General features: G+C 46.6%; 1 protein-coding gene and 1 long non-coding RNA gene across 2 annotated transcripts; one reads left to right on the forward strand and one right to left on the reverse strand.

The window, feature by feature from the left end:
* Positions 1 to 3,697: 3,697 nt before the first annotated feature.
* On the reverse strand, positions 3,698 to 26,845 carry LOC116974408 (2-oxo-4-hydroxy-4-carboxy-5-ureidoimidazoline decarboxylase-like). The gene is made up of 3 exons (XM_033022831.1): positions 26,634 to 26,845; positions 10,445 to 10,959; positions 3,698 to 3,708 (listed from the first exon to the last, which is right to left on the reverse strand). Exons 1-2 carry the CDS (start codon positions 26,806 to 26,808, stop codon positions 10,502 to 10,504), a joined length of 633 nt encoding a protein of 210 aa, XP_032878722.1. The 5' UTR covers positions 26,809 to 26,845; the 3' UTR covers positions 3,698 to 3,708; positions 10,445 to 10,501.
* Positions 8,166 to 20,442, forward strand: LOC116974410. Its single transcript, XR_004412356.1, has 3 exons — positions 8,166 to 8,232; positions 10,275 to 10,278; positions 20,432 to 20,442. It is a non-coding gene; the product is annotated as an uncharacterized LOC116974410 (long non-coding RNA).
* Positions 26,846 to 26,973: the final 128 nt, after the last annotated feature.

Here is a 26,973-nt window from a genome sequence, read left to right on the forward strand (position 1 = left end):
CTATCAAAGATAGATACAAAGAGCTGGATTCCCTCAGCGGGACAGGTAGCATCTCTGGAGAGAAGGAATGGGTGACATTTCGGGTTGAGACCCTTCTTCAGACTAGTTAGGGGAAAGGGAATCAAGAGATATAGACGATGATGTAGAAATATAAAGATATGCAAAAAAGTAACGATGAGAAAGGAAACAGGCCATTGTTCACTGTTTCTTGGGTGAAAATTAGAAGCTGGTGCGACTTGGGTGGGGGCGGGATGGAGAGAAAGGGAATGGTGGGGCTACTTGAAGTTAGAGAAATCAAATTTCATACCACTGGGCTGTAAGCTGCCCAAGCAAAATATGAGATGCTGTCCCTGTAATTTGCGTTTAGCCTCACTCTGACAATGGTGGAGACCTAGGACAGAAAGGTTGGTGTGGGAATGGGAAGGAGAATTAAAGTGTTTAGCAATTGGGAGATCAGGTAGGTCCAGGCAGATTGAGTGAAGGTGTTCCGCGAAACGATCGCCCAGTCTACGTTTGATCTCGCCGATGCATAAGTCCACATCTTGAACAACGGATATGGTAGATTAGGTTGGAGGAGGTGTGAATGAACCTCTGCCTAACCTGAAAAGATTGTCGGGCTCCCTGGACAGAGTCGAGGGAGGAGGTGTAGGGTCAAGGTGTTGCATCTTCTGCGGTTGCAGGGGATGGTACCTGGGGAGGGGTGGTTTGGGTTGGAAGGGATGAGTTAACCTGCTTCTATCAGGTCTCCTCTCAACCTCTGGTGCTCCAGAGAAAACAATCCAAATCTGTCCAACCACTCCTTATAAGGATCTCTTTAATCCATGCAACCATAAGACATAGGAGCAGAATTAGGCCATTCAGCTCTCCTCCGCCATTCAATCATTGCTGATCTATTTTTCCCTCTCAACTCCATTCTTCTGCCTTCTCCCCGTAATCTTTGTCACTCTTACTAATCAAGAACCTATCAATCTCTGCTTTAAAAATAGCCACTATCTTGGCCTCCACAGCCATGTGAGGAAATGAATTCCACAGTTTCACCACACTCTGTCTAAAGCAGCGTTTCTCAACCGGGGTTCCGCGAGAGGTTGCTAGGGGTTCCGAGAGAAATTGTGATAAATAGGCTAATCATATGTAATTACAATTTTGAGTCATTTTTGTGTTTAATTTCATATTCGTAATTTTATTATACACGTAGGGCATATTCTTGGAAAATTCTTGGGTATTATTATAAAGTCTTCAACCTCTTATATCATTAAAAGTATAATAATCATAGGGAATATATTTAGCGACGTCTATACGGTGCCAGTGTGAAATGGCCTTTAGTGGTCAGTCAACAGGAGCTGGACGTGATGGATGTGTGTATCATCAAGTGACTCATTCAAGTACAGATGCACGCACGGTCTCCATCAGTCCTGTCTGTGCTTCCTGGCGTGCAGGTACAGTTCCTCATTCACCCACGTTATTTATTCATTTTTACCCATCGTTTAGGGATGTTATATGAGTTTAAAAAAATTACAAGCATATGGTGCAACGCAAACTTAGAAATGAACAGTTTCAGAACCGGGTGAGGGATGGGTAAAGATACAAAGTAGGTATATCCCTTTCAATTCTCTTTTTTTCCCTCTTTTTTCTTCTTTATTCTCTTTTTCTTCTTATTTCACCTCACCTTTTTGTTTTCTCCTTCGGGCTATACAGCCCCATGGGATCTTTCTTTTCTATTTCTTCTCGAACTAACAATATCACTACTTTATATAAAACTTTCTCTCTCTCTATTCTGGCTTTTCTTACTCTTTTTCTTTACTATTAAATTTAAAATAAGAAGTTGTACACGAAATGTAATATGCTATTCATGTCTTATATTATTGTACACTACTAATAAAAATATATTTTTTTTTTAATTAAAAAAATTAAGTATGTTTATGTTTATTTTTGTTAGTTTATCAAAAGTTTATTTATGTATGTTTTTGTTAGTTTACGAAAAGTTTATGTGTGTTGTTTTCTCTCTCTCTTTCTCGCTCCTCCAAGGTTAGTTCTGTTTGCCTTTATTCACTTCAGTTTTATTTGTTTAAGTGTTATTTATCAAGTTATTTATCTTCTTTTTTACATTTTTTGCTTTTTTGTTTTACAGAAATGTCTGACCCTCCAGTTATCAGAAAAATATATTATGTTTGCCTTATGAACTTTAAATTTATGAAAGAGAAAGAAAGAGTAATAAAGATATATAGTAATTTTTATGTAGGGGTTCCGTGAGACATGAAAATTATTTCAAGGGTTTCGCAAGGGTAAAAAGGTTGAGAAACGCTGGTCTAAAGAGATTCCTCCTCATCTCTATTCTAAAGGTACATCCTTTTATTCTGAGGCTGTGCCCTCTGGTCGTAGACCTTTGCACTAGTGGAAACATCCTCTCCACATCCATCTATCAGGCCTTTCACTATGCGGTATGTTTCAATAAAATCACCCTTCATCCTTCTAAACAGTGAGTTCTCTCAAAATGTGGCCTTCATCATCTATTTGAAATCGGTAAAAGAATCCTTTAAGGACAGCACGGCGGTGCAGCGGGGGAGTTGCTGTCATACGGTGCCAGAAACAGGTTCAACCCTGACTATTGGTGCTGTATGTATGAGTTTTTTTGTTCTCCCCGTGTTCACGTGGATTTTCTCCGGGTGCTCTGGTTTCTTCCCACACTCCAAAGATGTCTAAGTTTGTAGGTTAATTGGCTTCAGTAAAAATTGTAAATTGCCCCTGGTGTGTAGGAAATTACTAGTGTATGGGTGATCGCTGGTCGGCTCAGACTCGGTGGGCTGAAGGGTCTGTTTCTGCGCTGTATCCCTGAACTAAACTAAACTAAACTAAACAAAAGAAACAAAACTAAACTAAACAAAATCTTCTTGTAGCTGCTCTATGTTTTCTTTGTATACCACTGTTATCTCTCAAAGAAGCAAATTGAACTGTGTACATAAACTTATTTGTAACTTTTTAACAGTTTTGCTATCTTATCTGGTGCTTGTTCCAAGAAAAAACTAATCACATTCCCATAGCTCATACCTTCACAGTGTGTAGCCCATGTTTTTGTAATGTCCTTTGTGACTGATTTCTGTTTTTTTTAAATAATCCTTTAGTGTTGGACAGATAAATTTAGTTGTAGTTTTTTGTTTTAGAGATGCAGTATGAAAACAAGTCCTTCAGCTGACTGACTCCGTGCTGACCAACAATCACCCTCTGTGCACTAGTTCTATCTGACACACGAGGACAATTTACTGATGCCAATTAACCTACAAACCCACACATATTTGGAATGTGGTAGGAAGCTGGAGCACCCGGAGGAAACCCACGCAGTCATCGGATGAACGAACAAAGGCAGCACCCTAGTCAGTGTCGATCTCGTGTCTCTGGTGCCGTGAGGCAGCAACTCTACTGTTGCACCACTGTGCTGCCCTATCAATTATATCCCACACTCTCTTTCCCAATGTTTGTTCTTTCTTCTGGAAACTGAAAATGCTGGAAACACTTAGCAGGTCAGTCAGCATCTGTGGAAAGAGAAGCAAAGTTAAGTGTCCAGCACAGAGACCCTTAGACAGTCTGGTTGGAGCTCAGTTGTGTGAGCTTCCTGAGTGGTCACCGTGGGAAGGGAATGGGGGACATTGGCTCCTGAACCTATGGCCCAGGCCTTATCTGAGGGGAGTAGGTAGGCTGCGGTGCAGTGATTTGCTGACACACAGATTTCCCCTTCACACACTCTACCTCCTGACCCAGAGATAAACCAGTGGTTACATGAAAGCAGAGAGTTCATAAGTCATAGGAGCAGAATTAGACCATTCGGCACCGAGTCTACTCTGGCATTCAATCATGGCCGATCCATCTTTCCCTCTCAACCCCATACCCCTGCCTGCTCCCAGTAACCTTTGACACCCTTACCAATCAAGGTATATACCAGCATCTGCAGTTCCTACCTACACCAAGAAACAGCTAGTTGGGGTGAGGAAGACTGCTATTGATGATAAGGTGGTAGAGTTCACGGTTAAAGCTGGACATTGTAGCTCTGAGCAAAGTACAGACAGCTGGAGGAACTCTCGACTCGCTGAGCTACTCCAGCACTCGATGCCATCTGCTGGAGGAAGTCAGTGATTCAATGTGTAAGAAAGAACTGCAGATGCTGGTTTAAACTGAAGATTCAATGATTCAATTATACTTTATTTTCACGTACCTAGGTGCAATGAAATTCTTTATTTTTGCATATTATACACAGTATTGAAAGAGTTACCACATATCTGGTGCTGACAAAGTTACAAAAGTACTCATTGGAGCCCCGCAGGTAACTCTTTGTTCTTTGCCCCCCCCTCCACCCCCTACCCCCTTTCCGGGTCCCTCTTTGTTCTTGGCGGCCCCCACCCCTCGCTGGGACCCTCCATGTTCTCAGTGGCTCGTCCCCTCCGCGCCGGGTCCCTCCTTGTTCTTGGCAGCCCACCCCCACAGCCGCATGATCCCTCCTTGTTCTTGGCAGCTCCCTCCCTCCCTCCCCCGCCCCAGTTTAATCACTGTTGTCAGGGTGTAAGCAAAAGGACAGTGAAATCAAAATACAAAGTGCCGGAGGAACTGAAGTGGGACAGGCAGCTTCTTAGTTTAGTTTAGAGATACAGTGTGGAAACAGGCCCTTCGGCCCATGGAGTCCATGCCACTTACAAACCTGTATGTCATTGGAGTGTGGGAGGAAACCGGAGCACCCAGGGAAAACCCATGTGGTCACGGGGAGAACGCACAAACTCCGTGCAGACAGTATCCGTAGTCAGGATCAAACACGGGTCTCTGGCGCTGTAGGGCATCAACTTTACTGCTGTGCCACCGTTCCGGCCTCTGTGGAGGGAAATGGATCATCAGTCTGAAGAAGCATCCTGACCCAAAACGTTGCCTGTCCATTCGCTCCACAGATGTTGCCTGACTCGATGAGTTCCTCCAACACTTTGCTGTTTGCTCAAGTTAACTTTAATGATTTATGTATGTTGGCTGGTACCGTCAGGTAGAAAATATAATGCTTTATATCATAGGCAAACTTGGATTGTTGGATAGCCCTTATTAAAGGCAAACTTGGATTGTTTTCTCTGGAACTGGCTGAGGGGAGACCTGCTGGAAGTATATAAAATAATGAGAGGCATTGAGAGGGTCAACAGTCAGACCTTTTTTCCCAGATTGGAAATGTTAAAGACTAGAGGGCTCAGCTTTAAGGTGAGAGGGGCAGAATTTGAAATAGATATGCGGGGCAAGATTTTTTTACACAGAGGGTGATGGGTGCCTGGAATATGTTGCCTGGGATCGTGGTGGAGGCAACTAAAGTGGTATTTAAGAGGAGTTAAGACAGGCACATGCTTATGCAAGGAATGGAGGAATATGGATCAAGTGCAGGCAGAGGAGATTTGATTAACATAGCATCATGTCGGCACGGACCATGTGGGACGAAAGGAGTGTTTCTGTGCTGTACTGTTCTAACATTTTATCTTAACATTTTGGGAATAATTTCAAATAATTTGGGCAGCACAGCGATGCAGCAGTAAAGTTGCTACCTTACAGCACCAGACACCCGGGTTTGATCCTGACTATGGGTGCATGGGTTTTCTCGGGTGCTCGGTTTATTTCCACACTCCAAAGTTGTGCAGGTTTGTTGGTTAGTTGGCTTCGGGAAAAAATTATAAGTTATCCCTGGTGTGTAGCATAGTGCTAGTGTATGGGGATGGCTGGTCAGTGCAGACTCGGTGGGCCGAAGGGCTTGTTTCCACACTGTATCTCCAAACTAAAAACGAAATTAAAATCTGTGACTTAGTCGAAATATTCAACCTCAAACCTTCTCCTTGAAAAATGGTCTTTTATCTCTGGTGCACCATTAATCTCAAGTTTAAATAAGATCCACACTAAAATCTTTAATTTAGAGTGGATGCATACATTGCTGGGGGTACACACTTAAACAATGAATGGCTAGTTTCACTTTCATCCACTTCGAAACACTAATCACTAATTGGTTACCGAATTAGATGTTTGCTAACTTTGAAGGGATTATCTGAGTATGCAAGTCTATAAAAAGTTTAGTTCAGTTTAGTTTAGTTTATTGTCATGTGTACCGAGATGCAGTGATATTTTTTTTAAGGCAGCATGGTTGCGCATCAGTAGAGTTGCTGCCTTACAACGGCAGAGTTCCGGGTTGGATCCTGACCTCTGTTGCTGTGTGTATGTAGTATGTACATTCTCCCCATGACCATGTGGGATTTGCCTGGAAGCTTTGGTTTCCTCCCATATTCCAAAGATGTACAGGTTTGTAGGTTAATTGGCTTCAGAAAAAAATTGTGAATTGTCCGTAGTGTGTAGGATAGTGCTAGTGTACGGGGTGATTGCTGGTCGGCATGGACTCGGGGGGGGGGGGGGGGGGGGGGGGGGGGGGGGAGCAAAGGACTTGTTTCCGCACTGCGTCTTAAAGTCCAAATTGTATTTCCTGTTAATGTACAATGATCCACTTACAGAGTATTTTGTTCTATAGGCAAGCAAGCTATGGTAATTATGAAGGGGCACAGTGCCACCTACTGCCTTTTCCCTTCAGTTGAGAATACGAGAGTGTGGCTGTAGAAAGGATGCATCAAGCAGGCAAGGGTGCAGGGGAGATTTACAAGAATGTTACCACAGCTGAAAGGTGTGATGAGAGGCAGGATAGTCTGGGTCTTTGTTCTTTGTCCATATTACTGAGGTTTATAAAATCATCTCTGGCTGAGCTTGATGACAAAAAAAATTCCTGTTATAGAGAGCTATATTCCACAGCTCCAGTTTCTTCCCCACCTTGGCTATCCGCTCCAGCCAATTCTTGTCACACGCCTCAGCCCCCCTGAACCAGATCCCCAGCACCATCAAGAAGTCAGGCTTGATGGTGAAGGGGACGGAAGATCGTTCGGGCCAGTTGCCAAAGAGCATGGCCTCGCTCTTCCAGCGGTTCACCCTGGCTCCCGTTGCCGATTCAAACTGGTCGCAGATGCTGATCAATCTGCGGACCGACCCTGGATCTGAGCAGAAGACGGCGACATCGTCCATGTACAGGGAGGTTTTGATCTGAGTGCCCCCACTGCCTGGCAATGTCACTCCTCTTATGCTCGCGTCCTTCCTGATGGACTCGATAAAAGGTTCAATACAACAGACGAACAGACGGGGAGAGAGGGCAACCCTGCCTGACTCCAGACCTGACGGGGAAGCTGTCTGATTCCCACCCATTGATTTGGACTGCACTACAGATATCGGTGCAGATAAGTTGGATCCAATTTCTGATTCCCTTCCCAAAGCCCATTTTGGAGAGCACGTCCCTCATGTACGTGTGTGATATCCTGTCGAAGGCCTTCTCCTGGTCCAAGCTGACTAGGCAGGTATCCACCCGTCTGTCCTGCATGTAGGCAATGGTATCTCTCAGCCTCAGTAGCGCCAGGCTGTCTGAGATTTTCCTGCCAGGTACAACATAGGTTTGGTCTGGGTGGATCACCCATCCAAGAGCAGACTTGATCCGGTTGGCGATGGCCTTAGAATAGGATCTTATCATCATCATTCAACAATGTGATGGGTCTCCAATTCCTTAAATCCTTCATCTCCCCCTTCTGCTTGTAGATTAGGGTGATGCTGCTCTTCCTTCCTCATGGAGTCTTACATGCTGCCAGCTAGAAGCATGCCATTGTACACTTCCAGTAGGTCCGTGCCCACCCTGTCCCACAGAGCCGAATACAACTCGGCCGGTCAGCCATCGCTTCCGGGAATTTTACTCGAGTCAAAGGAATGGATGGAGCCAGTCAGCTCCTCTAGGGTCAGTGGTTGGTCCAGACTCTCCCACTTGCTGTCCTCCAAGACCTCCATGATAGAGGACAGGAAGTTCTTGGAGGCGGTGCTGTCTGTGGCCTTTCTGTTGTCCGTATAAAAGGATTTGCAGATCCTCAGCATGTCCATCTGCAAGGATGTTACCGAGCCGTCCTCCTCCCTAAGGCTGTTCATCACAGAGCTCCCCCTGTGAACCTTATGGAAGAAGCGTGAGCGCGTCTCATCCTGCTCCACGTGGTGGACCCTGGATCGGAAGATGATCTTAGAGGATTCGAAGGTAAAGAGCCGAGCTTGCCGGCCCTTCAACTCTCTAAGTTCCTCCCTTACATCCACCCTCTTGACTGCAGAAGGAGCAGTTGCTGCAAATCTGTCTGGAGCTGACACAATTCCCTCTGATTCTGTCTTGTTCTCTGAACCCCTTTAAATATGAAGAACCTCTTGATGTTCTTGGTTGCTTCCCACCAGTGTGTTGGGGAGTCAAAGACGGGCTTCACCATTCTCCAACATGCGTAGTCCCTCGGCTCGCCTGCAGTCCGTCTGTTTTTTTTTGTTTTTTTGTCGTTCTTTTGCCCTGTTTTAGTTAATTTTTGGTTTATTAGGTTGTGTATGTGTGTGGGTGGGGGGGAGAAACATGTTTTTGGTCTCTTCCTTCGGGGGATGCGACTTCTCTTGTCGTATCCCCCGTCTCTGCCTGCACCGAAGCCTAATAGCTGAGCTGGCGGCCTCGGAGCTGGGGCAGCGTTCCAGCGGCAGCGGTCCGACTCCGGAGCTGTGGTGTTCTGACGGCAGCGGCGACCCGACCTCGGAGCTGGGGCAGCGTCAGCGGTGACCCGGCCTCGGAGCTGGGGCAGCGGCAGCGGCTGCGGCTGCAGCAGCGGCGACCCGGCCTCGGAGCTGGGGCAGCGGCAACCCGACCTCGGAGCTGAGGCGGCGTTCCGGCAGCAGCGGCCACCCGACCCAACCGCGGGCCCAGTGGCCGACATCGTCGGGAGCTCGCAGGTCACAGGTCACGGGTTGGTGACCTGTTCTCCGGAGCTCCCGCAACAACAGCTGCGTCCGCTGGACTGGAAGGCCGCAGCTTCGGCAGCTTCGACCACCCCGGGCTGCGGAGTTGAACCGGCCCATTCGCGGAGCTTGGATTCAGCTGCGGGACTGACATTACTTGCCATCGCCCCGCGGGGTCACAACATCTGAAGCCTGGATCGCCTCGGCGCAGAGGGAGAATAAGAAGCGATGAGACAAAGACTTATGACTTTTGCCTTCCATCACAGTGAGGAGGTGTCTGGTGAACTTACTGTGGTGGATGTTAATTTGTGTTTATTGTGTGTTTTTGTCATTTTTACTATATGTAGGACTGCAAGGCAACGACATTTTGTTCAGACCGCAAGGTCTGAATGACAATAAAGGCTACTTTGACTTTGACTTTGACTTTAATTGGCTAGGTGTATGTGTAAATTGTCCCTCGTGTGTGTAGGAAGGTGGTGATGTGTGGGGATCGCTGGTCGGTGTGGACTCGAAGGGCCTGTTTCTGCGCTGTATCTCTAAATTAAAATAACTAAACTAAAGGTTTGGATGGAGATGGGAGAAGCATAGACAATCTGCACTATCTCGGTTAGGCAACTTTGACCTTTCTATTCTGGGTCTCCCAAAGTGAGGCCACATGCACATTGAAGGAACAACACCCAATATTTTGTTTGGGTAGCTTACAACCCAGCTTACAACACATTGAAGGTAGACACAAAATGCTGGAGCAACTCAGCGGGTCAGGCAGCATCACTGGAGAGAAGTAATGGGTCTACCTTTGATTTAAACCAGCATCTGCAGTTCTTTCCTTACAACCCACTGACTTCTCTACTTTTAAATAACTTCAGCTCACACTCCACTCCCCTGCTTCCTCCCTCCTTGCCCCCTTCCTTCACCCTAGTTGTTTTACCAGTTCCACAGTCTCCACATAGTTTCTCTTGAACACCTTCCCTAGCCAACAATGGGCCTACAAGTCACCACCCTGCCTAAAGTAATTTGTGGCCGGACCAGTTTGGTCTTGGTCTTTTCCCGCCTCCAGCTGTTCGCCTCGCCCTTCTCCTGTAATGTGTATGTAATGAGTCGAGTCAAACACATATCAAGATGCAATACATGTTTATTAAATCTACTTACAGCATCGGTCTGCAGGACATTACAGTTCCTAGCAGCTACTCATACTGAATGGCGTAAGCAAGCTCTTAGTAATATGAATCGCATATTAGGCGGAGCAACTACTAACATGCACTACAATTGGTTAGTAGGAAATAACCAACCTACATCTCCCCCACCTCCTACTTTCAGACTGACGAAGGGTCCAGACCCGAAACATCACCCATTGTTTTTCTCCACATATGCTGCCTGACCCGTTGAGTTACTCCAGCACTTTGTGTCTATCTTTGATCGGCATGGATAAGTTGGGCCGAAAGGCCTGTTTCCATGCTGGGCTGGTCAATGACTTCACGATTCTATGACATCAAATGACAATTGGATAAATACATGGAAAGGAAGGATCTAGAGGGCTATGGGTAAAATACAGGAGAATGAGATGCCAACTTGGTCGACATGGAGAAGGTGGGCCAAAATCATCTATGTAGACACGATTGTGTGGTGGAGCAAACACGAGGTATTATAACCCACTCCAGAGTCCATTTGGTCAGCATGGACAAGGTGGGCCAAAGTCATCTATGTTGACTCTATTGGGGTGTGGACCAAACACAAGGCTCTGTGACCCACTGCGACTTCCATTTCCCGTGCTGGTGTTAGAGCTTGGTGCTGGGGCCACTTGATTGAAGATGTCCAACAGACGCAGACGGCAGATCTTCTTGACCTCCCCAATGCCCGTCTCAAGCTCCCGCTCCAGGCTGTGGTGGATCCTGATGGTCATCTGCTCAATGATGGTGACCGTGTCATTCATCCTAGCACAGATCACGAAGGGGAAGTGGAACCTGTCCTTGTACGAAGCGTTTAACTCACTCAGCTGGGACCTCTGGGCCAGAGTGAGAGTAGTCATTCCTCCTTGACTCTGCTCGCTCTGGGACTCAGGTGAGAGTGTTCCCCGGACCATGTCTCTCCCAGCAAGGTCAGAGATACATCGCAAGAGTCCCTTCTTCCCTTAAAAACACAAAATAAAATACATTTAAATCCTGCATCTATTTAGCTCTGGAGACTCAAGGAATTGCAGATGTTTACAAAAAAAAGACATGGATAGGTGACATTTCATGTCTGAAGAAGATGAAGGTCCCATCCCGAAACATCATCTATCCATGTTCTCCTGAGATGTTGCCTGACTGGCTGAGTTACTCCAGCACTCTCTGTGTTTTTTTGTCTGATTATCAGTTTGTGTGACCTACTCAATCTATTTTAGTTTACTTTAGTTTAGAGTTAGAGTGGAAACAGGCCCTTCAGGCTACGGAATCCACGCTGATCAGCGACCCCTATACTCTAGCACTATCCTACACACTCGGGACAATTTACAATTTTCCGGAGCACCTAAGGGAAACCTTAGGGGAGAACATGCAAACTCCGTACAGCCATCACCCGCAGCCAGGATCAAACCCGGGTGTCTGGCGTTGTGAGGCAGCAACTCTACCACTACACCACCTTACCACCCCTGGTCAAGTTAAAAAATGAAGCCCTAGTTCATGCCAAGAGGCTGGTTGAAATAAATGTTGAACTAATTTTTGTATTTCCGAGTGAAGGGAGGCCAAGTTTAAGGGAGGCGACATTTTGCTAGCTAGTCGACACACTCTACACCCAAAACCCAACGATTAAATAATATGTGCAGAGCTTTGTTGTAATATTTCACTTCGGTGTTACGTGAGTGACTACGTGAAGGCCCCACCAGCACGCATGCACGCCATATCGTCACACGCATTGCACCAGCGACGGGCGGGGGAAGAGCTCTCCCGCGGCAAAATTGAAAAACGGACCTACAGGTAAGAATTCTTATTCTAAGGTCGTATTTCTTGCCCTTGTTGTGCTTTGTGTTGTAGCACTATGGACAAGGGGAAGAAAACGGGTCGCGTCTCGTATGGCTACAGGGGACCGTGAAAGTTCCGACAGCCGGGGGGCGACCAGCGGCACCTGGACCGTAGTCTCTGCGGTCTACAGTCACCGACGTCAACCCTGCACAGCTGAGCCCAGCGCCGCGAGCTGCACAGCCCGAACCAGCGCAGCGGGCTGGAGGCAAAGCCCAGCAGATGTCGGTCCGGCCGGTTGACTCGGATGAATCTGGCCAGGAGGGCGCGCTGCCCGAGAGCAGTGGACGTGACCGCCTCTCCCGCATGGAGCGGTTGATGGAGCAAATGCTCCAACGTGACTTGCTCCGTGAGATGGAGCAAATTCACTATGGGAGTCTTCGCACTCCCATAACAGCACCTTATCCAGGGCTGTCCAATGCATCTCCCTCGACAGAGGGGAGCATTGCGGGCCAGGGCTGGGCTGGTCCTGAAGAAGGGGACATGGCTGAAGAAACCGGCAGTGTGCTGGGGGTGCAGGATCCTAATGGGGCTTTTTCACGGGGCGAGTTGACGCAAGATGTCACCAGAGTGAAGTGGTCGTGGTCCAGCACGAGTCTCGCACGATATAACGGGGGGTAGATAAAGAGTTCCCACGGTACTCGGCATTTCTGTTATTTGTGCGAGTGACTTGTCTCAGTGACTCAGAACTGCTGTAGCTTTGGGAGCAACAACAACAACAGCAGCAGCAGGAGGAGATTAGCAAGAGATACGACTGATTGGCTCTAGCCCAAGTGGGAGGAGAGAAGTGAGTCAGTGCTGGGAAAACAGCTGAAAACTGAGGAATTTGGTTTGTAAATTGGTAAATCAGGCAATTTATCAGTCAATTTAAGTAAGACTGCTCTTAGGGAGCGGCAGTGAGTGAAGTGCCCTGTGAGAAAAGTGTGAGTCTTTGGCTCGAGAGTCTTCGGAGAGGAGGCTGAGGAGCGGAGACTACGCAAAACACTGCAGAGGGAGAGACGAAAGAAGGAGATGTCAGGCAAGCTGATTCAGTGTGATGCTTGCAGTATGTGGGAGGTCAAGGACACCGCTGGTGCCTCTGGCTGCTACAAATGCGAAAAGTGCATCCAGGTAGAGCTCCTGAAGGGCCGTGTTGGGGAACTGGAGAAGCAAGTGGATGACCTCCGGTTCGTCCGAGAAACGGAGTCGTTCCTCGACAAGTCCTACAGTACGATTGTTACACCTAAGGTACTGGAAGAGAGAAGGTGGGAGACAGTGAGAACGGGAGGGAAGCATGGAATGCCAACGTCCCCGGGGGTTGTACCTCTTGTGAACAGGTTCACCCACTTAGAAGCTGTCGGGACAGAAGAGGTGTTTACACTGGGCGGCGGACTGGCTTGTGATGCGAATAGGGCTGTTGAGCCAAAACCAAAAAGGCCTAAGGCAGGCAACGCCATTGTAGTAGGAGACTCCATTGTGAGAGGTACGGACAGGGGTTTCTGCGGCAACAGACGGGATGCGAGGATGGTGTGCTGCCTTCCTGGTGCCAGGATCCAGGATGTCACGGACAGAGTGCAGAAAATCCTCAAGGGCGAAGGTGAACATCCGGAAGTGGTAGTGCATGTCGGCACAAACGATGTCGGAAAGAAGGGGATGAATATTCTGCAGCGTGACTTTGGAGAGCTCGGAAAAATGCTGAAAAGCAGGACCTCCAGGGTTGTTATCTCCGGTTTGCTTCCAGTTCCTCGTGCTGGCGAGAGCAGGAACAGGGAGATACGGGACCTGAACGTGTGGCTGAGGAACTGGTGCACGGGGCAGGGATTTAGATTCTTAGATCACTGGGATCTGTTTTGGGGTAAGGGGGAACTGTACAAAAGGGACGGATTGCATCTTAACAGGTGTGGGACCAGCATTCTGGCAGGCAGGTTTGCCACTGCTACACGGGTGGTTTTAAACTGAATAAGGGGGGTGGGGTGTCGAATGGGCTAGTGGAGGATGGAGTTAAAGGGAAAGGGTTTCTTAAATGTGTGAGCGTAGAGACAGAGGGGTGTAAAATGAGGGTAGAAAGTAAAAGTGGCAGGCCGGAAAATCCAGGGCAAAAATCAAAAAGGGCCACTTTTCAACAAAATTGTATAAGGGGTAAGAGTGTTGTAAAAACAAGCCTGAAGGCTTTGTGTCTCAATGCAAGGAGCATTCGTAATAAGGTGGATGAGTTGAATGTGCAGATAGCTATTAATGACTATGATATAGTTGGGATCACGGAGACATGGCTCCAGGGTGACCAAGGCTGGGAGCTGAACATCCAGGGATATTCAATATTCAGGAGGGATAGAGAGAAAGGAAAAGGAGGTGGGGTAGCGTTGCTGATTAGAGAGGAGATTAACGCAATGGAAAGGAAGGACATTAGTTTGCAGGATGTGGAATCGGTATGGGTAGAGCTGCGAAACACTAAGGGGCAGAAAACGCTGGTGGGTGTTGTGTACAGGCCACCTAACAGTAGTAGTGAAGTTGGAGATGGTATCAAACAGGAAATTAGAAATGCGTGCGACAAAGGCAAAACCGTTATAATGGGTGACTTCAATCTACATATAGATTGGGTGAATCAAATTGGCAGGGGTGCTGAGGAAGAGGATTTTTTGGAATGTATGCGGGATAGTTATCTAAATCAACATGTAGAGGAACCAACGAGAGAGCAGGCTATTTTAGACTGGGTATTGAGTAATGAGGAAGGGTTAGTTAGCAGTCTTGTTGTACGTGCCCCCTTGGGCAAGAGTGACCATAATATGGTTGAGTTCTTCATTAGGATGGAGAGTGACATTGTTAATTCAGAAACAATGGTTCTGAACTTAAAGAAAGGTAACTTTGAGGGTATGAGACGTGAATTGGCCAAGATTGACTGGCAATTGATTCTTATAGGGTTGACGGTGGATATGCAATGGAAGGCATTTAAAGACTACATGGATGAACTACAACAATTGTTCATCCCAGTTTGGCAAAAGAATGAATCAGGGAAGGTAGTGCATCCGTGGATAACAAGGGAAATCAGGGATAGTATCAAAGCGAAGGATGATGCGTACAAATTAGCCAGAAAAAGCAGCATACCGGAGGACTGGGAGAAATTCAGAGACCAGCAGAGGAGGACAAAGGGCTTAATTAGGAAAGGAAAAATAGATTATGAAAGAAAACTGGCAGGGAACATAAAAACTGACTGCAAAAGTTTTTATAGATATGTGAAAAGAAAGAGATTAGTTAAAACAAATGTAGGTCCCTTGCAGTCAGAAACGGGTGAGTTGATCATGGGGAACAAGGATATGGCGGACCAATTGAATAACTACTTTGGTTCCGTCTTCACTAAGGAAGACATAAATAATCTGCCGGAAATAGCAGGGGACCGCGGGTCAAAGGAGTTGGAGGAATTGAGTGAAATCCAGGTTAGCCGGGAAGTGGTGTTGGGTAAATTAAATGGATTAAAGGCCGATAAATCCCCAGGGCCAGATAGGCTGCATCCCAGAGTACTTAAGGAAGTAGCTCCAGAAATAGTGGATGCATTAGTAATAATCTTTCAAAACTCTTTAGATTCTGGAGTAGTTCCTGAGGATTGGCGGGTAGCAAACGTAACCCCACTTTTTAAGAAGGGAGGGAGAGAGAAAACGGGGAATTACAGACCAGTTAGTCTAACATCGGTAGTGGGGAAACTGCTAGAGTCAGTTATTAAAGATGGGATAGCAGCACATTTGGAAAGTGGTGAAATCATTGGACAAAGTCAGCATGGATTTACAAAAGGTAAATCATGTCTGACGAATCTTATAGAATTTTTCGAGGATGTAACTAGTAGCGTGGATAGGGGAGAACCAGTGGATGTGGTGTATCTGGACTTCCAGAAGGCTTTCGACAAGGTCCCACATAAGAGATTAGTTTACAAACTTAAAGCACACGGCATTGGGGGTTCAGTATTGATGTGGATAGAGAACTGGCTGGCAAACAGGAAGCAAAGAGTAGGAGTAAACGGGTCCTTTTCACAATGGCAGGCAGTGACTAGTGGGGTACCGCAAGGCTCAGTGCTGGGACCCCAGCTATTTACAATATATATTAATGATCTGGATGAGGGAATTGAAGGCAATATCTCCAAATTTGCGGATGACACGAAGCTGGGGGGCAGTGTTAGCTGTGAGGAGGATGCTAGGAGACTGCAAGGTGACTTGGATAGGCTGGGTGAGTGGGCAAATGTTTGGCAGATGCAGTATAATGTGGATAAATGTGAGGTTATCCATTTTGGTGGCAAAAACAGGAATGCAGACTATTATCTAAATGGTGGCCGACTAGGAAAAGGGGAGATGCAGCGAGACCTGGGTGTCATGGTACACCAGTCATTGAAAGTGGGCATGCAAGTGCAGCAGGCAGTGAAGAATGCGAATGGTATGTTAGCTTTCATAGCAAAAGGATTTGAGTATAGGAGCAGGGAGGTTCTACTGCAGTTGTACAGAGTCTTTGTGAGATCACACCTGGAGTATTGCGTACAGTTTTGGTCTCCAAATCTGAGGAAGGACATTATTGCCATAGAGGGAGTGCAGAGAAGGTTCACCAGACTGATTCCTGGGATGTCAGGACTGTCTTATGAAGAAAGACTGGATAGACTTGGTTTATACTCTCTAGAATTTAGGAGATTGAGAGGGGATCTTATAGAAACTTACAAAATTCTTAAGGGGTTGGACAGGCTAGGTGCAGGAAGATTGCTCCCGATGTTGGGGAAGTCCAGGACAAGGGGTCACAGCTTAAGGATAAGGGGGAAATCCTTTAAAACCGAGATGAGAAGAACTTTTTTCACACAGAGAGTGGTGAATCTCTGGAACTCCCTGCCACAGAGGGTAGTCGAGGCCAGTTCATTGGCTATATTTAAGAGGGAGTTAGATGTGGCCCTTGTGGCTAAGGGGATCAGAGGGTATGGAGAGAAGGCAGGTACGGGATACTGAGTTGGATGATCAGCCATGATCATATTGAATGGTGGTGCAGGCTCGAAGGGCCGAATGGCCTACTCCTGCACCTATTTTCTATGTCTATGTTTCTATGTCCGTCTCCCGAGCTTTCGCGTTAAATCTTGACTGAACATCGTGAACTACACGTGACACAAATGATGTAACTTTTTTTTTCACACACTATAAATATCCTCCCTTGGTTGAATTGGCTCATTTGGAGACATGTTTTACTGTGTATGTGGGAGACACAGATGGACTGAGCACAGTACCTCGGTCTTATTGTGTGTGGGAGAGGGGGAGAAAGAGACGTACACTCACAGAGGCAGAGTCTCTCAGCCTGTGTAAGAGGGAGGGAGAGAGAGAGAGAGAGAGAGAGGCACACACAAGGTGGATGTGAAATCTCACCTGCCTGTTTCAGTGACAGACACCCGCCGCCAGTAAATGAAGACACCCCCATCTGTCTCCCCCTCCTCTCCCTCGACTCCCCCACCTTTCCCTCCCAACTCCAGTCCCGTCCCGACCACCTGGGAAACTGAATAGAGCAACAATATAGATATAGAAACTGAAACAATATAGAAACTGAATAGAGCAACATGGCAAAAACATCTCTGACACGCTTTACCCCCTTTCTTTGAGATTTTCTGGGAGCCATCTCTGCAAGTGTTCCTGTTAAAAAGATTATCCAACAATGACAATTAGGTGGGACGTCCTCGAAGGACACATGTTCCCTTGTCGATATTGAGACTACCTTTTTTACTCACCTTCTGTCCCCTCTGTCCAGCTTCCGGGTTTACCGTTCGCAGGAGTTCCCACGCGCTATATCTCTAAAATCTGAAGTTAGGTAATGTCTAAAGGAACTGCAGACGCTGGTTAATGCTGGTTAATACGCACAGAAGGACACAAAATGTTGGTGTAACTCAGCAGGTAAGTCAGATCTGGGAAGAAAAACATAAAAAGCTGGAGTAAGTCAGCGGGTCAGGCAGCATCTCTGGAGAAAAAGAATAGGTGGCGATTCGAATCGGAACCCTTCTTCAGACAGCCTAATCGGAATTGAGTCTGAAGATGTGTCTCGTCCCGAAACATCAGCTATTTTTCTCCAGAGATGCTGCTTGACTCGCTGAGTTACTCCAGCTATTTGTGTCTGTCTTCGGTTTAAACCAGCATGTGCAGTTCACTCCTTACACGGGTCTCTGTACAACATTGATTGGTAGCGTTCCGGACCCTGCTTCGGAAAGGCATCGATCGCTAGTCGGCGAGGACTCCGACCTGTATCTCTCAAAGAAGTACATGTGAAAAATTTCTCACGGACCATAAAAATGCGTAACCTTTCAGTAAAGTCCCTTTTAAAGTCCCTTTTAAAGATTATAGTTATTTTCTTGAATCTCATTAACATAACTCATGAATAAGTTGATGTCCATATGCGGATGCAAATCTTTATTTTTACTTATTTTTTAAATTCAATCCCACAGAAGACAATTTTTACTCACCTTCTGTCCCCTCTGTCCAGCTTCCGTGTTCACCGTTCGCAGGAGTTCCCACGGTACCCGCAAGAGTTATTACGGATATCGCACTGGTCACTACGTCCATATAATGTTGCAATGCTCAACCACAAGTGTACAAGTCACTCTTGGAGAAATTCAAACTTTCTTGAATTTTCTCCCGAGTGACCAAGGTACACGATTACCTGCCGTTAGCGCTACGGTGGTCCACGAATGCCGTACTGTTATCGCACGAGGTTCCCACGATGTTAAACTCTGGTTAACTCTTGCGTCAAGTCGCCCCGTGAAAAGGCCGCTTAAGGAGTCACTTTTTTTTTCTTTTTTTTTCCGGAAAGGTTTTTTTATTAGATTTTTAAACAAATGCACAATTTACAAGGGAAGGTAGAAAGCTCAAACAATTAAGAAAACACTTAAACAAAATTATCAAATTAAAATATTAACATTTTAATCTATAATATATTCAACCTCCTGCAGTGACCAGTGTTCACAGAAGGCCTCCACAGTCCCCGTGGACACCGCGTGTTCCCTCTCCAGGGGCACGCGGGCACGGACGTAACCCCGGAAAAGGGGCAGGCAGCCAACCGCTGTGCGGCCGTCGACTGCTCGCTGCCTGGACCCGCGAATGGCCATCTTGCCCAGGCCCAGGAGCAAACTGACAGGGAGACCCCCTCCTCCCTCCCGACCCTCCCCCCTCTGTACCGGGTGCCCATAAATTAATAGCGTTGGACTAAAATGTAGCCAAAACTTGAGGAGCAGCCCCTTCAGATACTCGAACAGGGGCTGCAACCTCTCACACTCTATGTACACATGGAACATGGTCTCTTCCTCACCGCAGAAATGACAAGCAGGGGAAGAGTCCGTGAACCGGCTCAAGTACCTATTACAGGCCACGGCTTTGTGCAACACTCTCCACCCCAGGTCCCCGATGTAAAGGGGGAGGACTCCCTTGTAGAGAGACCTCCACTGGGGACCGCTCCCCTCGTCAGGTGGTAACACGGACCGCCAGGGTGTGTCTGGATGGAAGACGAGGGCGAGGAAGTGGAGAGTGTGCAAGGGCAGCCTGTACAGTACGCGCTTCTCTGCATCACAGAACGGCACACTGGGCATCTCGGGAAGGCGGCTCATGTTGCATGGGGCCGGCTCTCAGGGAGGGACCCGGGCCATGGGACCTATGAACAATTCTGACTGAGTGGGGGTAAGCTCATCCGGAATCGCTCCATGCACACGCCTCTCCTCGACACCCACCGTCACAGCCACGACACCCCCCTCCCCCTGAGGAGCAGGGCCCTAGTTGAAGGTGACCAAATTCCTGGCTTTCAGGAGGTCACGGTAAAAGCCAGGCAACTCCCGCCTAGCGCGTCGACTCATGCCCGCTACCGGGTGCCGTAAGCCCTCCTGAAGGCAGCGCCCCTGGCGAAAAAAGTACGTCGCCAGCACGTGCCATTTAGGAGGGTAGTCCAAGTAGACGTAACTCCGCAGGGTCCTGAGTCAGAGAGCCGCCACCTGGGTACAAACACAGACCAGCTACTGGGAGTGGTCACCAAATTTGCGGACCACCGCAATCAGGAGTACCATTGCAGACCAAGCTGGCGGCCAGCATCGACTACCTGTCCTTCCATCCTCTGCAGGAACAGGTAGTTAACAAAACTACGGAGAAGTATATGCCTCCTGCAAACTTTATTTCGTTAAATGTGCCTGCAGTAAACAGTGCAATCTGGGGGTACATAGGGACTGGCATAAGAACCCAGGAGGTCAAACTACAGAAGATTCTAAAACTTCTGACAGCGGGCATAACATTGTTTGATCGTTCAGTCGATGGTACTAAGATGACGGACACTCAGCAGGACACACTGGCATTGCTCCGCATTACCCAGTATGAAATCAATTGTTTGCGAAAGAGCGCAATAAAACCTGCACTAAACCCCAAATTTGCAGGGTTGTGCGAAACAGCTGCAATACAACCGCAGATACTGCTGTTTGGGGGGGAAACTTGTCCAAACAAGTAAAAGTGCTTGATGAAGAGTCTAAAGCCGTCGGGCTCATGAGGGCGTCATCAGCAACGGGCAAGACCACACACCTCAGACGGCAGCACCCCTATGCAGCCACCAGCAGGCATCGTCACCAGGATGCTGGTGAAAGCATGAGGGCCGCACAGCAACCACAAAGGTCCTTTTTAGGCCAAGGCCCAGAGCGACCCTCATGGAAAATGCGCCAACCCCGCACTCCGGCGCCTCGTCCGCAGAAGAGGCAGAAGCTGAAGAAGTGAATGTAACACCCGCAACCATGGAGGTAGGTGGGTCTGGTTCCTTCCAGAACATAAAAGTAGGACCTGTACTAACAGGGGGAAGGTTACACTTATTTTGGGAAGCATGGAGATTAATTACCACTGATAAATATATACTACAGAGTATTCAGGGATACGAAATTGAGTTCATCCAAAAGATATGCCACCAGTTCAACATGTGCCTAACCAAAAGTTGTACTCTCACAACAGGAGAAATTGGAAGGACAGGCAGAACTGGAAAGGTTATATTCCAAAGGTATAATAGAGAGGTCGGCACATGACTCTCTAGAATTTGTATCCAATATATTTACAAAAACCAAAAAAGATGGTGGATGACGCATCATCATTGACTTAACAAAACTGAGTACTTATGTAAAGTATACTCATTTCAAAATGGAAACATTTGTTACTGCCAAACAATTAGTTTCAGAGGGATACTTCATGGCATGCATTGATCTAAAAGATGCATACTATTCAGTACCCATACATAGGGGATCATCGTCGATACCTAAAATTTAACTGGATGGGGCAACTACGGCAGTATATAGCGTTGCCTAATAGTTTAACTTCAGCCCCAAGGCTGTTCACCAAGATATTAAAGCCGGCCTTGGCAATACTTAGGAAACAAAACATATTGTCATGGCATATCTTGATGATATATTAATTGTGGGGGAAACCCTGGAACTAGCTAAATCAGCAGTTTTAGCTACCTAACATTGTTTGAAACTCTGGGGTTCATCATCCATCCAGATAAATCTAAGTTGACGCCATCCGCAACTGTGGACTATCTGGGATTCACTATTAACACTATCCACATGTCTGTAACATTGCCAAAGAGTAAAGCAGCATACTTAGTGGAACAAATTGATTGTTACAAATAAACCATCTATTCGACAGGTGGCAAGACTAATTGGGAAACTAGTAGCAGCATTTCCAGGTACTCAGTTTGGACCTTTGCATTATCAAAGTTTAAAAAGGGCAAAGGTACAAGCGCTAAAACATCATGCAGGTCATTTTGATCGACCTATGCAGTTACCAGCCAAAGCAATTTTGGAGTTACAATCGTGGGAGGGAAATATTTGGCATAGTTCCAGCCCCATCATTATTAGTAACCCATCATTCACATTACAAACGGAGGCCAGCGCTCATGGCTGGGGAGCTACTAACACTATATCCTGTACTGGTTGTAGATGGAACATCAGGAATCATCATTACTAAAAACACTGGGTATAAATTATTTAGAGATGTTGGGTGCGTTTCATGGGCTAAAAGCCTACTGTTTTCAATGCACCATCTGCATGTCGCCTACAAATTGATAATACCACAGTGGTGGCATATATTAATCATATGGGTGGAATAAAATCGACATCATGTGTCAATCTGGCCAATACAATCTGGCAATGGTGTGTTAACATACATATTTGGCTATCAGCAACTTACCTACCAGGTAAGCTCAATACAATGGCAGACACCAGGTCACGAACATTTAATGACAGCACCGAATGGATGTTGGACCACAAAATATTTGCTGATATTACTATATGATATGGTACACCAGATATCGATCTATTTGCATCTAGACTCAATCACCAGTTACCAACATATGTCGCTTGGGAACCAGACCTGGGGCAGCAGCGATGGACTCTTTCTCGCTGAATTGGGGAAAATTGTTTTCTATGCTTTTTCCCCCTCCTGCCTCATCAGTCGGGTCCTACGCAAAATACATATGGACTCAGCATCAGGTATCTTGGTAGTACCCGATTGGCCTACACAGCCATGGTTCCCTGTGGTCCTTGACATGGTCTCTGAACCATATATGCCGATCATGCTGGATCTGGGCTGACGGACAGGACCATGAACATGATCACGGCGGCCTATCGAGAGTCAACAAAAAAGCAGTACCTCTCCAGCATAAGAAAATGGGAGTCGTATTGCTCAAGGGATGGTGTAGCGTGTAATACAGCTACAGTCACCAATGTCCTGGAATTCCTGTCCAGCCTTCATATTGATGAAGGACTGAGCTGCAACGCTATCAATTGCGCTAGGAGTGCCCTGTCAGCCTACTGGTGGCAGGCACCAGGACAGCTCTCCATGCGATCCCACCCTCTAGTTGCCAAACTTATGAGGGTTATTTACAACAATAACCCTCCTAGAGCGAGGTACTCCCAGATCTGGGATGTCAGTGTTGTACTAACATTGCTAAGGGGTTGGTCACCAGCAATACCCCTGTCCCTGGAAAAGCTCACATTAAAAACAGTATGCTGATGGCACTGGTCTCATCTCAAAGGGTCCAGTCTCTACATAAACTGAGACTGGACAATATGATGGTATCTACAGAAAATATAAACTTTCGCATTTTGGAGCTGGTTAAACAAAATAGACCAGGAACATCAGGACAGAATTGGAATTCCAGGCATACCCATCTGACACCCGACTGTGTGTAATGACACACCTTCTACTATACCTTAAGACTACTAAAACCTTAAGAGGTAGTGAATTGGCACTATGGGTCAGCTATAAACAGCCTCATGGCCGGGTATCAGCACAGACCATCTCTAGATGGCTCAGACATGTTTTGGGAGCTGCTGGGGGTGGATACTGACATTTTAAAATCTCATTCCACCAGGACAGCGGCAACATCGGCAGCTAGAGACATGGAAGTGCCCATGGACCATATCCTGGCAACAGCAGGATGGTCTAGAGAGATGACCTTCCAACTCTTTTATAATAAGCCAATAACCAAACCTGCGGTGTTGCAGAATCAATTTTGAATTCTGTAATATATTTAGCCCAAGGGAGCATTATTTTTGTTAAAATAAATTGTTATTGTTTGAATTTTGATTCATGTCTGAATACGATAACATACTTCCACCCTTAGAAACATAGGTGCAGGAGTAGGCCATTCGGCCCTTCGAGCCTGCACCGCCATTCAATATGATCATGGCTGATCATCCAACTCAGTATCCTGTACCTGCCTTCTCTCCATACCCCCTGATCCCTTTAGCCACAAGGGCCACATCTAACTCCCTCTTAAATATAGCCAATGAACTGGCCTCAACTACCTTCTGTGGCAGAGAGTTCCAGAGATTCACCATCTCTGTGTGAAAAATGTTTTTCTCATCTCGGTCCTAAAAGATTTCCCCCTTATCCTTAAACTGTAACCCCTTGTCCTGGACTTCCCCAGCATCGCGAACAATCTTCCTGCATCTAGCCTGTCCAACCCCTTAAGGATTTTGTAAGTTTCTAAAAGATCCCCCCTCAATCTCCTAAATTCTAGCGAGTACAAGCCGAGTCTATCCAGTCTTTCTTCATATGAAAGTCCTGACATCCCAGGAATCAGTCTGGTGAACCTTCTCTGCACTCCCTCCATGGCAAGAATGTCTTTCCTCATATTTGATTAGATTAGATTTACTTTATTAATCCCCTTATTCAGGGGAAATTCAGATGTCCTTGCAGCACACTAATAAAAATACAACATAGCATTCAAGAAGTTTAACATTAAAACATAAAAACATCCGCCCACAGTGGTTCCCACTGTGGGGGAAGGCACAAAGTCCAGTCCCCTTCCTCTTGTCCACCCAGAGTCGGGCCTATTGAGGACTCCACATTCGCCGTTACGGTGCCCGATGTTCTCGCCGGGTGATGGTACTCCGGCGTCGGGAGAACCCTCAGCAGCTTGGGGTGCCAGGAACGGCCGCCTTCTTACCGGCTTCCAAGCCAACAGACCACGTTGAACGGAGCTTCACACACTGGCGATCTCGACGAGAGGTCCCAGGCTCCGGGATGTAAAGTTCAACGCCGCAGCTGGCCGCTCCACAGAACCGCGGCTCCACAATGTTCTTATCGGCGGTCCCAGCATACTGGAGTTCCAGCGCGGCGACTCAGTCAAGGCATCGCCCGCTCCGCCGCTGCGCCACAGCACTGTGCCGCCGCCAAAGCCGAGGTTCTGGCCAGGTCCCCTGAGAAACGTCGCTCCAGGACCCGCTGGTAGGCCGCGAGGACAGGTCGAAGGTGCTGCTCAGAGGAAGGCAGCCTCTCCGACCAGGTAGGGACTTGAAAAGCAGATTCCCCCTTCCCCTCCACCTCCCCCCACACATAAAAAGATTAGACCCCCTGACTACACACTTTAACGTACTAAAAAATAATAAAAAATAAGTGAAAAAAAGGGACAGCTGCAGGACAGGCAGCCGTTCAAGACAGCGCCTCCTCCGGAGACCAAAACTGTACGCAATACTCCAGGTGCAGTCTCACCAAGACCCTGTACAACTGCAGTAGAACCTCCCTGCTCCTATACTCAAATCCCTTTGCTATGAATGCTAACATACCATTCGCTTTCTTCACTGCCTGCTGCTCCAGCATGCCTACTTTCAATGACTGGTGTACCATTACACCCAGGTCTCGTTGCATCTCCCCCTTTCCTAATCGGCCACCATTCAGATAAAAGTCTACTTTCCTGTTTTTGCCACCAAAGTGGATAACCTCACATTTATCCACATTATACTGCATCTGCCATGCATTTGCCCACTCACCCAGCCTATCCAAGTCACCTTGCAGCCTCCTAGCATCCTCCTCACAGCTAACACTGCCCCCCAGCTTTGTGTCATCCGCAAACTTGGAGATGTTGCATTCAATTCCCTCGTCCAAATCATTAATATATATTGTAAATAGCTGGGGTCCCAGCACTGAGCCTTGCGGTACCCCACTAGTCACTGCCTGCTATTGTGAAAAGGACCCGTTTACTCCTACTCTTTGCTTCCTGTTTGCCAGCCAGTTCTCTATCCACATCAATACTGAACCCCCAATACCGTGTGCTTTAAGTTTGTATACTAATCTCTTATGTGGGACCTTGTCGAAAGCCTTTTGAAAGTCCAGATATATCACATCCACTGGTTCTCCCTTATCCACTCTACTAGTTACATCCTCGAAAAATTCTATAAGATTCGTCAGTCATGATTTACCTTACGTAAATCCATGCTGACTTTGTCCAATGATTTCACCACTTTCCAAATGTGCTGCTATCCCATCTTTAATAACTGACTTTAGCAGTTTCCCCACTACCGATGTTAGACTAACTGGTCTGTAATTCCCCGTTTTCTATCTCCCTCCCTTTTTAAAAAGTGGGGTTACATTAGCTACCCTCCAATCCTCAGGAACTACTCCAGAATCTAAAGAGGTTTGAAAAATTATCACTAATGCATCCATTATTTCTGGGGCTACTTCCTTAAGTACTCTGGGATGACTTGGATGACTTCGGCAGTGAGTGAAGCATGGACTGGTTCCACGGCATGAAATCACAGATCTTTAAAATCTTCAAGTAGTCACTCACGTGACTCCAAAGTAAAATAGTAAGATTAAACGAGAATTTACCAGTTTGAAGTTTGATCTTTATTTTATGAGGAGTTACGTCGAGGGATTACGTGCCCTCCACGCCCACCCTCTAATACAAAGGTCATCTGGTATCTTAGTTCTTATTATCTTACTATGTTTATTTCACTTACTGTTGTCTGTGATTTCACACCGCTGCTTATGAACGTCGCGCATGCGTGCGCTCTTCACGTAATCCCTCGACGTAACTCCTCATAAAATAAAGATTAAACTTCAAATTGGTAAATTCTCGTTTAATCTTACTATTAATCTGTGTCAGTGTGATTGGATAAATAAACACGTTAATTAGTCAGAACAAATTATTGTCTCATTGCAAAATATACGATACGATACAATATGATACGATTGAACTTTATTCTATCGTATATTATCGTATATTTTGCCCTAAATTATGCTAAGACTATTGCCGAAGACCCAAAATTTGGAAGCTCAACGCTGTTTATGCTTGATTTTGCAATGATTTTGCAATGATACATTCCATATTGATCTAGTTCTAGCCCTTTGCTGACTATGTAAATAATGGTCATTTTATTTTTTAGTTTTGCCGTCAGATTCACTTTGCTTTTATTTTCCAGCTCTCGTGATGAAAGTGAAATCTTGTCACAGTAGTATTCAGCTGAGGTCTGTGCAGTTTATATTTAATATGCCTATAGTGAGTTTTTAAATAAATAGATCTGTGCATTCTTACCAGATGGAGGCAATGAATCTATGAAGTCTCCAAAGGTATTTTCCAATGCTTCCAGACTAGAGAAGGGACGATCAGACCAAACTGCAGCCGCGATCATTGGACATCTCTCAACCACATTCCCAAATTTACCGACAAACTCTTCGTAATCCATGGAGTTAAAGACGTTAGCTTCCATGGTTGTTGCTTGGCTGTTGCGCAAAGCAGAATGCAAATAGCGAGGAACATTTTGTTTACTCTCAGTGTCGGTAAATGTGAGGATAGTGCTCCCTTAGATATAAACTCACCCACCTGGCCCTTGATAGCCATCGCTGGACAATCTGTATCTGTTGGACTGCATGTT

This window comes from Amblyraja radiata, chromosome 6 (assembly GCF_010909765.2).
Source record: "Amblyraja radiata isolate CabotCenter1 chromosome 6, sAmbRad1.1.pri, whole genome shotgun sequence".
Taxonomy (NCBI): Eukaryota; Metazoa; Chordata; class Chondrichthyes; order Rajiformes; family Rajidae; genus Amblyraja; species Amblyraja radiata.

What these genes read in the sequence shown, in the direction of transcription:
- LOC116974408 (XM_033022831.1), bottom strand. Translation starts at nt 26,808, where the DNA reads ATGGAAGCTAACGTCTTTAACTCCATGGATTACGAAGAGTTTGTCGGT. An exon ending in AGATTCATTGCCTCCATCTG is followed by an intron (nt 10,960 to 26,633) that starts GTAAGAATGCAC and finishes TGTGTTTTTAAG; the next exon opens with GGAAGAAGGGACTCTTGCGA.